The sequence below is a fragment of the Electrophorus electricus genome, chromosome 16 (assembly GCF_041902795.1).
Source record: "Electrophorus electricus isolate QZ-2024a chromosome 16, ASM4190279v1, whole genome shotgun sequence".
NCBI lineage: Eukaryota > Metazoa > Chordata > Actinopteri > Gymnotiformes > Gymnotidae > Electrophorus > Electrophorus electricus.
This window is the reverse complement of record NC_137512.1, coordinates 23,024,692-23,041,461: the sequence shown is the minus strand read 5'-3', so window position 1 is coordinate 23,041,461 and position 16,770 is coordinate 23,024,692. Positions and strand designations below refer to the sequence as shown.

Sequence of the window (16,770 nt, the reverse complement as noted above, 5' to 3'; positions counted from 1 at the left end):
GAGCAACAGAGTAAGGAGTATACATGGAAACGCAGTGCTAGATCATATGCAGAGACCATAACCTGAACTCTGCAGACGTCCTTCTGATGTGATTAATATAAAAAATTATTTTAAAAGTAATACATCTTCACAGAATCAAATACAATTTATTAAAACAAACAAAAACAAGTATAAACAGAGAACATAACCATATCAGTACTACTACAGCATTCTTTGGCTTCTCTAAAAACCTTTCAGGGGAAGCCTTTCATTAAACAGTTCATTATGCTATCCGCTCACCTTTTATACAAGAAAAGGCTTGTAAAATATAATCAAATACATGTAAAATATACCTATCAAAAAAGTAAACATGAACTTCATTTGACATAAAAACCATTCTATAAAATACATTAAAAACAATCTGAAACCTTCCAAAAATTAAGGCAAAAGGCCTATCACTGAATACAGTGATTGTCAAAACAATAATTTATAGGAAATTACATAGAACAGGAAAATTAGAAAACAGAACAAGGAAAATTGGAATTTATGTCTTCTTTGAAGCAGTGTTCTGACTGACATTCATGTTTGTAATTTTAACAAATGTAACTTCTCATTTTACTTCATTTGTTTCTCCTTCATGTCTGCCCCTCTCTCTCTTTGTTGTTCTCTTCACTGAGGGGGTAGGGAGTGAGGTCCAGGGAGAGGAGCTTGCTGAACATGCACTCATTAAACTGTAGGGGGCAACATAAATAAGCTCAAAGAAAAAATAATACTAGGTATGAACAGTAGCTGAGCACTGATTCCATGTATACTGTGTGAGGAAACTAAGGACTCAGATTCAATGGTGCATGTACGTGTGTGTATGTACCTCAGAGTACACGCCCAGCAGAGCATCTGACCGTGAGTAAAACTCCTCCTTCAGTGAGATGACAATGACCTGGAAGTTTTCTTTGGACTGCTCTCTGATGAAGCTTGTCACCTGAACAAAACCACAACACCCAAACATGCAAAAGCTTAAAATTCAACTCCTAATGTAATCAGCATTTCTGTTTTTCCAGCACTGAAAATAACCCAAAAGAAGCCATTCTGAAGACCATGAGCTATTGTTTCACTTCTTGGTTTCAGGATAGGATTTTCCCAATAGCCAACCATTTGTGTTTGTAAACAAGATATCAATGGAACTGAAATCAAGGTTTGAAAATCAACCCTTTGATTGCCTGATTGTGGGGAGCAAAACAGAGTAAAACCTTACAAGACTCAGGAAGGTTTTATCCAGGCTAACTCAGAACAAACTTGTGTGAAGTAATCAAGGACCTTTGGAAACTGACTACTTGGCCTCACTGGTATTTCATATTTAATATTTTGTATTTAATTTCATAAAATGTCATGATTTACCATCTGCTAGGGCCTGGCTATGAGCACATGTAATGAGCATTTGTATGGCGCTGTGTTACAGAATATTATCCACAGACAAATTTAGCCACTGTGCTCTTAGTGAGTGCATTATTGGAAGAGGAAGTGGCAGTGTAGGTCTGGTCTTGCCTTGCCAATGTTTGTGTTGTCCAGGGCAGCATCCACCTCATCTAGCACAAGGAACGGTGCAGGACGAAAACTGTAACAAAACGAGAAACGGTGGTAAGCCTGGGACAAGAACAACCAAACACATTTTAATGAGGAAATGAGTACTAATTATTCAAAGTATCACCAATCATTGCAATCACCAATTGATGTCTGAACTAAAACATGAACTATGAGGCACTGCTATGAGAAAGAGTGTCGCAGAAATGACCTGTTCATCTCTCGCAGGCTAAGTGCTACCTGTGAATGGCGAACACCAGTGCGAGGGCTGCAATAGACTTCTCTCCTCCTGACAAGTTGTCCATGGCCATAAATCTCTTGCCAGGGGCCACACAGTTATAGTTGATGCCATCCAGGTAGGGCTCCTCTGGGTTTTCAGCAGTCAGAACAGCCTGCAAGAGACACGCAGGCAGGCTGATATGCAGTGCAAAATCATTATTTAAAAAGGGTGGGCATGGGGATAGAGTTTGTAGATGTAATTGCTTACATCTGTACATGTTCATGAGAAAGTGAGATTGCATGAGTAATATGAAATAAATGATCCCTATAAAAATGCTGCAAGCATCCAGAATAAGTACTGTTAGTGTAACAACACAGCCAGAGTGAGAGAGAGGGAAAGACAGAGAAAGTAAGAATCTCACCTGGGCACTGTTATTCCTACACAGCTGTTTGTAGATCTCGTTGATGGCAACACACACATGCTCAAAGCACTGGCTGAACTGATGGAAGCGCTTGGCCTTCACCTGCTCAAACTCCTGATGGCACTTCTTAGCTATGCTTGTGCTAGCCTCAAATGCTGAGACACACACACACATACACGCAAAGTATGAATATAAGAGTATGTCTCCTTGTGGTGAAAACACAGGAAATTTGTGATTTCCTCCGAGTGCTTAAAAGCATGAAAACATGTCTGGACATAATTAAAAATTCAGTGTGATCAGTAAGTTCACACGTGCATATATTATATATGTATATTAGAAGAAGTCAAAATTTAGGTGGCTGCTTAAAAGTAGATCATAGTATTTTGAGTGTGAGCATATGCATATGTCTGTGTGTGTATATGTGTATGTGCATAAGTGTGTCAGTACCATCCACAATTCCACGGAAGCTGTCTTTCACCTCCCTCATCTTTTCCAGGGCCTTCAGGTTGGGTGGTTTGGATGCATGTATCAGCTTCTCCAAAGACAACACCTTCTCTTTTAAGGTCTCCAACTGGTTCTCAACCTCTTGCTCCCCAGTCAGACTCTGCGTGCACGCGTGTGCACGCGCACACACACACACACACACACACACACACACACACACACACACACACACACACACACACACACACACACACACACACACACACACACACACACACACACACACACACACACACACACCAGTAATAGAAAACTAAATAGCCTAAATGTAGTTTTAGAAAAACAAATGTGATAAATACAAACCTCAGATTTTATGTTAAGAGGATATGTAATAATTATGTAAACAGGAATAAAACACAAAATCTTAATGAAAAGTGAAAACCTCAGAATGACTAATCAGGTCTGGGTCCTTTCGCCTACATACTGCAGCGGCATGCATGTGGCTTTGTTTGTTTTCATCTATTGTTGCACATGTCTCTCGTTCATCTGTCATTATGAATGTTACATTGGTTTGTTTTGTTCTCGTTAGTGCATTTTTATGTTTGGTTTAGTTTTACTTCGTTTCATTAAACTCTTCATTAAATTCATTTGCTTTCTCTTTTCCTGCACATTCTTTGCCCATGACAACCATAAAACAAAGATCACCTTTAAATGGTAGCACAAGTATTATTCTCTCATTTAAGAAAATGATTTAGGGAAATGGGGCCTTAATGGCCAACTGTTGTGCTTGCATGTGTGTGTATGCATGTTTCTCCTCTGCCTCACCTTCAGTTTGTCTTCCAGTGGTCCATAGTCAAACACCATCTGCCTCTCACGCTCATAAATGTCCAATGTGCAGGTACTCTGGGACTCAGAGTCTATCTGTGTGGGAGAGCACAAACATTTACATGCACAGTAAGCAACCAACGAAGGAATAATACCAGCACATTACACTGGTGTTCACCCACATGTAGAGTCTGGTATTTATAGTGTTAACCTGGCCAGTCATGATTCTGCCAGTTGCATTCTGATTGGCTAGCTGCACATCCTTGCATCATTTCGTACTGGTGAATCAAAGTTTTGTTGTTCCAGCTAAGTGCAGCCTTAGCGATATATCAGTGTGAGTGAAAAACGTTGGTAGTCCATGGTATCTTTATTCAAAGTAATGAATCTTGCTTAAAGCAGTTAGTACTAACTAAGAGATATCACTATTTGTTTGCCAACGGGCTAAAGGAAAAGCCTTATACTTCAAGAATGGCCAAGTTTTTGTGGATAGCTACCACAGTTTCCAAGTCATCCGATTTTTCTGGCTGTGTGTGTCCTGACCGGTCAATTATGTCAGATTAAGTGAAATGCCTTACTGACAAAGGCATAGCTGTGGTTTATGTGGGGAAAAATTAGACAATTTTAAAAGGCAAATTTTTTTTGCCACTCCCGAATTGCGTATGGGCACTAAAAAGTGGAGAGAAGTACTAACTACTGTCACGGAACGCTCGCCTCCCCTGAGTCACGTGGTTTGGCCCGCCACGTGCAGTGGGAGCGCGGTTGTTTGTAACCACACCTGCACCTTGTTCCTCTAAATGTATATAAACCCGTGTCAAAGTATACAGGGTGTTGGTTATTGTAGGCGTAATGTGTGGATGTTTCGTGTTAATGTAAAACGTACTCGTTTCTTGTATCTGTCTAACGTTAACCATTTCATATTCCTCGTGTGTGAATCTTGTGAGTGCTGTTCGTGTTCTATGTTAATAAATGTAAGTCCCAGTCAGTGGAGTCTGTGCATCCTGCCCCTCGCCCTGTGGCACTCGGGCCACCATACGTTACAACTACAGAACAACTTGTATCATGAATGCCTTTCCAACTGTTTTGTCAGCGTTACAGGTATATGTACAATATATCCAGATAGCAATATTTTGTGAATACATTCTTAGTGATACAAACATTGATACAGTCATGGCTTTGTCATTATTTATTGTTTACATTCTTTGCCAGTGTGCAATTGATGTGTTCATGTTTAAGTGCAGTATTTAAAAGGTCCAGGAGGTGACAGCTCAAAAAGCAAAAATGAGTGGCTTTAGTAAAAGTTAATGCATTCTCCTAGAAAAAAATGATGTTATGACCTCATCTAGGCTTAAGGGTGTAACAAGTTATGTGTTAAACTGTTAACAGAGTGTAAGTGAATGTAAATCAGCCCCTTCAAAATTTAAAGCTGACATTTAGGTAAACATGGGCTGAATAATGTTCATTTATGTTATAACTGCAAGTGTTTCAACATTTGTGAGTTCTAATATTCAATTAAATCCTTTCCTGTTAATGTGAGGTTTACAAGCTATTGTCTGTATTCAATAATTCTTTATTTACTTTCTTTTGTTTTCTCTATATTGGTACTTTAAATGCACTATCCTCATTCATTGTTATTGGTCTTTATTTGTTATTATTAATGCATTATTGCTAATAAAAATAGTCTTATTTTTGGCAACATTTACCTTAACAAAAATGGCTTGTATAAGATTTAAATGTATAGTGTCATGAGACCCTTATAGTGATTTATATCATACTGTGAAGTTACTGGCAAACTCAGCCCTAGTTACAGGTATAACACTTGCTGCATCCCAGACATTGTATACTTCTGTGTTTCAGGAGAGACTGTTCATGCCTTGACTCTGTTTTCAGCATTCAACTCCTATACATGATGCAAAAGCAGGCTTGTGATTGGTTGTTTTGCATGTCAGTAGAATGTCCTTTGCCTGCAGCAGTAGGTTGTTCTTGGCGATGTTAAGTGGAGAAAGGCACCAGACTCTCCCTAGAGTCTTGCAATGTGACACTAATGCCGGTCTAACATGTCCAGACCATCCAATCCATTAGCTAATTATAAAGGCCTTCATGAGTTAAATCACATGTTAGAGCAGAGAAATCCCTAAACTATACTTTACTATAAGAGCCAATGATAAACACAGCAGGCCTGCAGGGAAATGTGAAGTGTTGTTCTGCAGGGATGTGGCACTCCTATGTTTGTCTTCTGTAATTAGATATGTGGCATGTCAACTGTTCAAATGCAACATCTAAAATACGAAATATAAAGTCAGTTATTTGTTGTTAGTATGCAACACCAATTTAAACACCAAATATCTGACTTAACTTCATGTAATCCTTGAGGGTGTCAGGTGGCATACTGATTCAGGCTCTGGCTCAGTTTACCCCACAACTACCATTTTGGGGGAAGTGTTTGGTCTATCGGCCCACAGCTACACTTCTACTAATGTAATCACACATTTACACAACAGTACTTCATCAACATATCTGATAACTTTTTAAATATAGAGAAATTTGATGTGAGACGTAATTATACCCGATATCTCTGGTGGGGTCAACTTACCCACTGGCTCATCTTACTGTGTTCTGCCCTATAGAGCAGGTTCTTGGATCTTTAGGCCTTTGGCCTTCCTCACTAGTGATAATTATTTTGTACATTTAGTACTTTCTTTTGGTGGTTTGGTTGAGTAAACAGTTTCTCCATTTTTATTGATTATTGTACCAAATTTGTACTAAATTTTAAATATTTTATAATGGAGTGTCACAAAATTTATATATCAAATAAACTTCTGAAAGTTATTTTATGTGAAGTAGCTACGCTCCATTTTAAGGGCCTTGTATAAATATAAATTCTCCTATTTATCAGCCTCAATCCATTTCTGTGTGCATGATTCATCTTAAAGGTAATTTATTATAATTTTGGTCCATACTTTTGGTTGTGAACTAGTTGGTCAGGGCCACATCAGCAATGGTAATTGTGCTCATTGTCTGTGTGTACCTGGATGTCACTGATGTCTTCCAGTGTTCCTGAGAGCAAGGTAAGGGGCAGGCCCTCGATTTTACAGCCAAGCAGCAGGTTATGCTTACATACCCTCTGATGCTCCAGAGCTGCCTCAACAGAGATCAGCTCCTTCTGCACTTTCACAAGCTCCCTGTTGGAGGGAAGGAGGAAGGGAGAGAAAGAGAAAGAGAAAGAGAGAGAGAGAGAGAGAGCAGCTGTAATTAATCATATTCTATTTTGAATACACTAATTTTCAACATTACGGTATCTAGTATCTTGCAGTATCCTAGTTCAGTGGTATCTTGGCCCCTATTGTACTGGTTAGGATGCATTCTATGACTAGACGACAAAGCACTTTTATAAATCGCTCTGGATAAGAGTGTAAGTTAAATTCAGAAAATGTAAAAGTAAACATCACAATAAGGCAAACAGAGGGTGAGAAATCATAGATGAGATAAGAAGACTTACAGTGAGATGAGAGGGAAAGCGAGAGAGAAAGAGATAGAGAGGAGAGATGGAGTGAGAGATGGAGGAACAGACAGACACTGAAAAGATTATAGGTAAACTGGATATGATACATACTTAGATCTCTCCTGTGTATCTGTTGCGCTCTAACCAAACACACATACCTGGACATCTCCTGAAGGCCAGTGGTCTTGCTGTCCAGCCTAGCTTTGGCATCACTAACGCTGGCCTTCTGTCCCACCAGCAGATTCTTCAGCTCCAGGAGCTTAGACTGAGCCTCATCCACTGCAGCAAGCAGCCGCTCTTCCTCCTGAGGAACGTACCAACATTCAAAAACAGGTCCATTGTTTTAAGGCTTGAAAATACTGGTACCTGTGAAGCTCTTGGTACCAAAGAACCACACCAGCTTAGCAGCATCATATTAGTTATGACTCAATGAAGGCTTAAATAAAAAGCTAGATATACAGATAGACAGACAGGTTTGTAGTGTCTAATCTGTCCTGCCTGTTTTATGGTTGTGATGAGGTCCTCCTCTTTCCTGATAGACTCCTTTGTTTTGTTGATGTAACTGTGCTGTTTGTCCAGTTGGTCCTGCTCATACTCCAGCTGCGTGCTCAGCTGCGTTCGCTGAGTCTCAAACCGCAGCCTGCAAACACCACATAAAATTCTTTACTCTGGAAAGTATTATTACAGTGTAAGAAAACAACCTGGTAATAAAGATGCACAATACAGCCTAGAAATCTTTCAGCATTTATGGTGATTGTTTTTATTCAGTCACATAACTGATTAAGTCTATAAATGTCATGTGTAAATCTGTAAATACTTTCATAGGTTACTTTGATATACCCCCGAGCCCTACATGACAGTAACTGGTCAAACAGCTTGCAAAGCTTGTGGCTATATTGTCAAACATTCAGAATTTCATCATACTGATCAGAGCAGGTAATGTCTGTGAGCGCCATACCGCCTTTCCTCGAACTCCTCCTGCTGCCTCACATAATCCTTCTCGTACTCACGGATGTTGGCCACCCCGATCTCAGCACAGAAGTCAGAGAACACCATGTCCTCCATCTGCAGCCGAAACAGTAGGGTTCAAACTACCCAACAGCTCTCTGAGTCTACTAAAAGTCCTCATTGTGCACTACAGACCCTCATAAATACTACCCCAATCTGGCAGTCATACTGCAGCTCTATGCTGTTGTGGAGAGTTCCTCGGGAGTTGTCTGTGAGCTATTTAACTAATTAACCAATCAGTACTAATCGTCTAAAAAAAAATGAAAAGGTGCAGTCAAAAGGAAGTCAATAATATATAACGAAGGCACTCTCAACGGTCATCACATTCCTGTCTTTACTCCAGTGTACAGGCCTGTTATTTTTCCTTCAGTCCTGTCAACCAGTCAAAATACTAAACACAATAACAAAACCTCATGTCTAAAGTTGTGTTATTAACACACCTAATATTTAGCTTGTTTAGTGAGTCTTTAGGTTTTGGTTAATGACAAGGATGATGTTTAACATATTGCATGTTTGCCTCATACTGATTGGCAACAGAGTAAAGCAGACCTGACCTCATGAATGAGCTTGCCATTTTTTACTGTCCTGCCATCTTTGCCTTGTTTGTAAACACCTTGTGCCTCCACATACAGGAAAATACCTATTTAATTGTAATATATTAAAGATTTACTACCTTCTTACAGTATGTATTTTTGACTGACCACCTCATGCTAGCTTCTCTGATAGCTGAATCCTTCAAAACTTGGAGAATGTTCTATATTTGCTCACACTGACAATAGTCTACCACTCAGTAAAAAGGGATAGGCACTAACAGCAAAAATAAATTAAATAATTAATTTGAAAAAAAGACAAATAAATAAAAAAAGAATAGGTAACTTGATAAGAGAGGCTCAGCTGTATGAGCGAGTCACCTGAATGACATTCTCCTGGATGGACTTCATTTCACCATCCTTCACATTCACATTCATGGCCTGTATCTCAATCTGAGACTCAAGGTTTGAAAGCTCACTCTCCAACCTGGAGATATCCTGCAGCAATGTACGCACACACACACACACACACACACACAGAGAGCATAAAAACATTTTTTTTAGCAAAAGAAAAGAACAGAGAGTAATGGAATAAGACAGAGAGAGAGAGAGAAAGGCAGAACAAGAGACAAAGGAGGGCAGGGAGAGAGAGTGTGAGAGAAGAATGAAATCAAGGGAACTCAGCCTACTGTCTGGCAAGCTGGGATACTTCTCTTGCGTATGCTCTCTAGCTCCGAGTTGGAGTATTTAAGACGTGTCTGGACACCCTGAAGCTGGGCCCTAACCTGCTTCAGCTCAGCCTCCTTCCTTCTCATCTTCATCAGCTCCTGTCACACACACACACACACACACACACACACACACACACTCACAAGTCTCATACTATATTACCACATATCAAATAATAGATCATTTGCTATTAAATTCTAGCATTCTGTCTTAATGGATACAGGACGTTTTTGAAAAAGAAACATTTTAAAGTATTAATGAACTTCGGGATGCTGGAATGCTCTCTGCTAACGATGGTCGACATCCTTGATTTAGTAGTCTGAGTAGCAATGAGTACTAGACAGTTGCAGGTTCATGTGTTCCATCATAGTTCCTGCTTTTCCATGTGTGAAGAGAAGGTCTCCTCTGGACCTGGAATTACCCGTAGCTCTGCAGAGAGCTGCTCCTTACGCTCTTTCAGGCCACTCATCTCTTTCTCCTCCCAGCGGCGGGCTTTGCTGCGCAGGTGCATGGAACCGCCAGAGATCACCCCCGACTTGGAGAACATGGTACCATCCAGGGCTACAGTCTGTCAAATTACACAAGGGAAAACGATTTTTTCCCTAAACAAAGGAGAAGTAACCTCAATTAATTTCTTTTAAACTGTTTAACAAATTAGTATGTGGGCTGTCAGTGGCCTATTTCAGTGATTCTTAAATGTGTTTTGAAGACTCATGGTAGTTCAAAATGTTTTATGGCAATAAACAATTAAAGAACTATATTGAGCAACTACTGGTGTGATTACTGTTACTTCAACTGGTTCTTCAGACAGGTGTATCTAAATCTGACCTTGAGACGCACTGGACCATCAAAAGCAATGTGGCGGGCATCTTTGAGAGTCTCACAAACCAAAGCATTCCCACACACAAACTGCACCACTCTCTTCAACTTAGGTGCATTCTGGGAACACTGCACCACGTCCACCACCATCTTGGCACCCTGCACCTGCCGCAAACTCTCATTCAGAGGGTGTATCTAACAGAATGAGAGAGGAATGTCGCGTGATGGGAAACATAAAGAAATTATTCCTTCTCACACTGTAAAATCTACAAATTAATATAATTTTCCAACTACAAAACATCCCTGAATATTCTCAGAACCATATACATTTCCAGACATTAATTACGCAGAAATAATAGTAAAAAAAAATAAATTTATGAGTAGTTTCAAAGCCATATCACATCTCAATCCTACAGCGTGGACAACAGATTTTTCTGACCTACTCTGTAATTATTACAAGGGAAAGGGGTCAATTAAGTGCCCCAAACAATTGCAGCATAGGCTACAGTCCAATTTTTTTTTCCTTAACACAACTCGCAGATACTTATATTGTCTCAGAAAAATATGCTAGAAATAAGTAAGTGTCTCACTGCTCACGTGTGGTTCTAGAGTTAGGGTGAATGAGTGACTCACATCCAGGTAGTCAATAGGGAGGAAGGTCTCTGGCTCAGCTCTCTCCACTTTTACAAACTCAATGCAGTCACGTGCTACCTTCGCCGAAGACACCACTACAGCGTTCATATATCGGCCAAACACCTTCGTGACAGCCAGCTGGTATTTCTTGTGGATGGGCTGGCACAAGTCCATCAAGCGCCCATACTAAAGACAAATAGAAACCGGCAAAGGATCATGGCATGTCAAAAATCAGGAAGTTCTAACTACAATGCTTGGCCACACTATTATCTACTCATATCCAAACATATCCAAACCAAATCACAGTGCTTCATTACTGAATGAAAGGTAAAAGCACAAAGCTGTGATCTCATGTGGGTGTAGGTTGAGATCCCTATGACACATTACAACCATTAAATAAGAGCACTGAAATCAAAGCACTGTAACTACAACTTGAAATGCAGAGTAACGGATGTTGAGTTCTTCTGGGGGAGTACATAAATTATGTTTCACTATACAAGACTAGACTAACCTGTAATAACATTTACCAAAAACCTATTCCATCCTTATTACAATCATGTTGGTTTTTAATAACATTATATCAACAGTTCAAAAGCATGAGACCTGTACAATATAATCTTCATGGTGCAGGAAGTCCACTGTGTGTGTGTGTGTTTGTGTGTGAGTGTATCACACTACCACAACGTCCGGGTAGAGTCGGCGCAGACTCTCCATGATCTCATCTCGTCTCTGCTGTCGCTGGTTCTCCTGGCTCTCTATGCGTGCGTTTTGCAGCTCCACCAACACCTCTGCCAGCTCCTCGTTCATCTCCTGCATGCGCACACGGCAGCTCTCCAACTCCTCAGCCAGACGCATCTCCTGCTCCCTATGCTCCTCCAGAGACTTGCTACCAAAGGCAGAACAACACAACAGGCTCATGGGATGGGTAGCATCTTCCCAATATATATATATTTCAAGCGTTAAGCACCATTGGCATATTTCCCAGTCCTGAAGCACCCAGCAATGCACAGGTGTGCGCCATCTCAACACTTCACACTTCACTTCACTCAACACATCAGCTAAACAAGCCTTTCATGAGTTGAAAATATGTGTTGAAGCAGAAAAAAACTATAAGACATCAAAAGATCCAAAGTTCAACTCTTTGGATTCCCCCTAAGCAGAAAGTAATTACAGCATGAAAGGCTTAAGAATGAAACGTACTTAGAGTTGTTGGCAAATTCCTCCAGTTTTCCTGCTCTTCGGTTAAGTTCATCTAGTTGCGTTTGAGAATGTTTAATGTTTGCCTATATTTACAGAGAGGACATTGGAGCAAAAAGCATGACACAAAATCTGTCAAGTTTAATTTCCTTCCAACTACACTGATCAAGGATGACATCACTGCTGATAAATTCATGTAAGTGCGCAAAGTCTTAACATGGGTCAGCAACTTAGTCCAAGAACCTGACAAATTGGGAGTTCAGACACAAATATTTCGATTTCATTTCCAAATACAAATAAGACAACACATACTCACAAGACTATCTGGTTTTATTATTTAATAGGACATATGACTGGCAAGCCAAAAAACAGTACACACACCTCAACCTCACTTTTCCTCCTTTTGTCAAACTCCAGTTTCTCTTGATCAGCCTTCACCTCCCAGTGTACTTTCTCTGCCCTTTGGACCAAGACAGCCCCCTGTTTCCTGGCCAGTTCCTTTAGCTCCTTGTATCGTTCCAGCTACAACAAAACAACAAACCATTCAAAGAGTTATCCCACTTGTGCATGAATGCATAACCCACAATGCATATATTTACAGGCACTCAGTATATTGAAAATGTGTGACGTGATACTCATAATGGCCTATTGTTCTATTTTCAAATAAAAGAAAGGTTAAAAATACATCCCTAAACAACTAGACTCTTTTAAAAGTTAAACATGGCTCAAACATGAGTTTGAATTTCAAAATTTTATCAGCTATGCACATTTGTTTGCTCTATCAGGAGCAAAAGGCTCCAGTAACCAAAAAGAGAGGGAAAAAAAGATGAGAACTGATTATATGAGCAGAACAAAACTCCATGAGCAGGAGACCGTGTGAAACAGCACCATTTTCTAGATGAAGGATGCCGACTCGAGACTTGGAGGGCCAGAGTCCAGCAGTTTGTTGATTACCCTGCTCAGACACACTCATCAACTCATTATCTCTCTCTGGCAACTGCAGGCAACATACTTACTCTTTACTACACCTTATTCTTCTCTCTCAACACCTTGCTATTTTGCTCCTAATTGTAAAGTGTCCTTGGATGTATGAATATCATATAAAATTAACTTTATTACCATTATTATTAACTCTCATTAATCAACTTGTGATTAGTAAATGCAATAGAGACGGAATTTAGCTGTACTAACTGTACTGACCCACCCGGACCAGGTTCCCTAACCCTGGTTTGAAGACCAAACTCTAGCCTATGAAGTCTTGTTCTCATTCCCCCACTGCTGTGCACATCTGTGGTCACCGACAGAGACAAGGCTGTTCAAATCACAATGGTCACTTTGGTCCTGCCCCACCACAAATGGTCAATTGTTATTCAGCACTGTCCTACCAGCTGTGAGTTCCTGCGGCTGTGATACCTGCTTATGACTTATGGTGAAAGTAAATCCAGTATGTGCTTAGTTTTGATCGTCAAACTCTGTTCTTGGTCAAGATAAGAGTGAAGGAATTCTGAGCCTTGATAGGAGGGCAGAGAGTTTTCTGTAGGAGAGTTGGAGTCGAGCTGAGAATGGAGCTGGTGCAGATCTGGTGCAGACGTTAGATGTGGAGAAATCTCTTTGTTGTGTTTGCTCTGTCTTTCTCTCTTGCATCCACCCCTTCTCTCTCTTTATACGTCACAGGATTCCCCCCTGACAAGTCACATGGTAAGCCCTGCCGCATTCAGGGGGGTTCACCCATGTTCGTAGCCACCACCCCCGTGAAGGTATGCATCTGTGCGGGATTACGTGTTTAATGTGTGTATGTCTATTTAAACCCCAGTCAGTGCGTGCCACATCGTTGGTTAATTTGTCTATGTGTTAGGGTTTGAAGTTGTATGTTTGTATTCAGGTTTGTCCAGCCTATGTTAATCGTTTACTCAAGTGTCTTCATGTTCGTCATAACTATTACATGTGAGTGCCACCCTTGTCTACAAGTTTCTGTCGTTAAATGTTTCACAACGCCGAGAGAGTCTGTGTGACCTGCTCCCTGCCCTGCAGCACTCGGGCATCGTCACAATACATAACAGTTAGTAACTATTTTCCACACTGCATTCCTGTAATTAACAGTATGACAGCATCTGTGTTACTTTATTGTAAAATCTATTTAATTGTAGTGTGTAATTAATCGGCTTGTATTACACCAATAAATTCTATTATTCTGAATTCATGTGAAGCTCAGCTATTTATATACCATTACATAATGTAAATACATAAGTAATAACTAGACTAAAGAACCAAGAATAGTTTTATAGATTGCAAACACCAGATCCCTGTGAAGTATCCAATTTGCACATTTACTAGGATAAACTATAAACTAAGCTGGCCAAATGGTAAATCTTTGACAAAGCAAGCTGGTTTAGCATTAAGGAACTTCATAAAGTTAGTTACACATATTCACATGACTTACACTGGGCTATGCAATAGAACTTGCTCTTTCAAACATATTTGCTGATTATAGTCAGACTGGAGTCAGACAAAGTTAAGTTTACACACATTAAATAATACATATTACACCTATCTCTGTTGTTTGTTGCAAGTAAGCAAGGTATGGGTAAGTAAATACTGTAACAAAAACTCCTACGTTTGAGACAAAAACTCAGCTTTACAAAGTGGTTAACGGCTGCACTGCCTCATCTCTAATTCTCATTTCCTCATCGCTCTCTGTCAGTTTCTAACCTGAGCATCTTCCAGCTGCACATCCACACCCATCTGTGCTCCCCACTCCTCTGCCTCTCTCTCATAAGCCCTCCATGCCTTCTCCAGCTCTGTGAGCTCACATTGCAGTTCCTGCACCCCCTGCTTCTTCTTGGTCTGCTGTATCTGGCTCTTCTGGAGGACAGCACGTGCATCCTCAACTCCGCTCAGGTGGTGAGATGTGTTAACTTTGGCCTTGATGTACTGAGACTGCTGCTGGCTGAGAGTCTGTTCCTGGGACCTAGAAGAGGGGTAGGTACAGTCTGGTGCAAACAAATAATAGGCTAGAGAATGAAGAAGATAAGGAACTGCTAAAGGCTATAGCCTTTATAATTTCTAAAGGCTAATAAGGGCCCTTGTACTGCTAAAGGCTCAGTGCAAAGGGCCTATTACCCTCTCTTTAAGATTCAGACCCAAACTTTTGTCTCATATTTTTGCATTGTTTTTTTAGCACCCAGCTATGAGAAATTAAGGCAGTTTCTCCTATTTGCCACTGCAGAGGAAGGTGTACTCACCTGATCTCCTTCTCCAGTTTCTGCAGCTCTCTCATGAGGCGGCCATGTTCTTTCTTCTGTGTCTTCACGGCTTGCTCAAACACCTCCAGACTGCTCTTCTTGGCAGCAACGGCCTCTTGCTTCTGCATCAGGGATTCCAAAACAGCCTCAATGCTCTGCTCATTGTGATAAAGCTGGAAGAGGCTGAACTGAAGCTTGTTGTCATTCAGCTCGTCCACCAATGCCTGATACTTCTCTGCCTGAGCAAAGAACATGCATTTGTTATTGAGAATAATATGAAACATGAGAGCTATTCAAAGGTTATGCCAGTCTGTATTCCCAAGTGCACTGAATGGGATAAACACCCAACAGTCACCAGCTAACTCTAGCTCTCTCTCTCTCTCTCTCTCTCTCTCTCTCTCTATATATATATATATATTTTTTTTTTTTATTATTTTTTTTTTTTTTTTTTCTTATGATACCTCAGCCTTGTCCTTGAAGACCTGTTTCTTTTCTGCAGCAGCTGTCCGTTTCCTGTTAAAGTGAAACTGAGTGTCCTCCTTCGCCTTCTGTAACGCTGCAAGCTTGGTGTCATACTCATAAGCCAGCTCCATAGACCTACTGATGCGTTCAAACATCTTCGTGCGCTCTTTAGCGTTCATCATAGCAATAGACTCCACAGCGCCCTGTCACGTATAAAGCCTCTTGTGAGCTCAGCACGAAAGGCTTACCAGACACTAAAATGTTAGTTCAATGTCAGACATGGCTTAATATATAGATCGTCAGCACCTGAAACACCAGACAATTCCTGGTTTTGACTATGATGCCTATCTTTTGCAGCTCCTCCGTGTACTTGGCAAGTGTGACCTGTTTGCCATTGACGCGGTACTCGGAGAATTCACCTAAATCAATGCACATCGAATAACACAATTTCAGTTAACTTAGCTAACCTAGCTTATCCAAGCTGGCACGAATTTACCCGGTATTTAGCTAGTTAACTATAGCTGTTTCATTTGCCCGTCGTAAATAGTGTCTAAAGCCTAAACTGCAGTGGTACCCAACACACCTGATATGGTTCTACTATAGATAATTTCTTCGCCAGTGTCGTTGCAGAACCTGATTTTGACCGTCGCAGTGTTTGCGACCGGCTTGCCGATGTGGGCTCCGTGAATAAGGTCTCTGGTGTGTCTGACGCGAAGACTGGAGGCTCGCTCTCCCATCACAAAGCCCAAGGCATCCATGATATTCGACTTACCTTCAAAAATCAATCAAAGTGACACTTTTGTCAAGCTTAGCTGTATGAGAGGTAAAAATGTACACTAACCTACCTAGGTTAGCAAAAAAGACACTTAGCTTGCTACTTTAGCCAGACTAGCTGACCTAGATAATTACGTTAGGTAACGTTAGCGTACCTGACCCGTTAGTACCAATGATGCAGTTAAATCTTTTGAATGGGCCTATTGTATGTTTTCCTCGCCATGACTTGAAATTTTCTATGTCTAACTGTTTTAAGTAACCCATTTTAGTCTGTCTATAACATATACTTCAGAGGTGGGGAAAAAAATGCGAAAGACTGAGAAAGCAGAGTAGGCTACAACTGTCCCCTGAGAGAAAAGAGCGGGAATGTTGAAAACACGTAGAATTTAGCTAAGCTAGCCAACTATAGC

At 40.6% G+C, this 16,770-nt stretch overlaps 1 protein-coding gene across 4 annotated transcripts; it reads right to left on the bottom strand.

Annotated features, from left to right (window-relative positions):
• Nucleotides 1–204: 204 nt before the first annotated feature.
• smc1b (structural maintenance of chromosomes 1B) lies at nt 205–16,624 on the bottom strand. 4 transcript variants are annotated; one of them, XM_027028795.2, is made up of 25 exons: nt 16,516–16,624; nt 16,170–16,358; nt 15,893–16,005; nt 15,586–15,789; nt 15,125–15,363; nt 14,592–14,850; nt 12,258–12,404; nt 11,882–11,968; nt 11,364–11,567; nt 10,686–10,871; nt 10,062–10,247; nt 9,655–9,801; nt 9,194–9,331; nt 8,886–9,002; nt 7,925–8,031; nt 7,465–7,606; nt 7,125–7,270; nt 6,493–6,646; nt 3,468–3,563; nt 2,646–2,802; nt 2,199–2,353; nt 1,798–1,949; nt 1,522–1,591; nt 848–958; nt 205–710 (listed from the first exon to the last, which is right to left on the bottom strand). In XM_027028795.2, the coding sequence occupies exons 1-25, from the start codon at nt 16,622–16,624 to the stop codon at nt 615–617; spliced, it is 3,711 nt and encodes a 1,236-aa protein (XP_026884596.2). In that variant the 3' UTR covers nt 205–614. The 4 variants fall into 4 exon arrangements, with proteins under 4 accessions (XP_026884596.2, XP_026884598.2, XP_081555086.1 ...); XM_027028797.2 differs by having other exon boundaries at nt 12,264–12,404; XM_081698960.1 differs by having other exon boundaries at nt 6,493–6,642; nt 7,121–7,270; nt 11,364–11,571; nt 11,886–11,968; nt 12,264–12,404.
• Between the last annotated feature and the right edge of the window lie 146 nt (nt 16,625–16,770).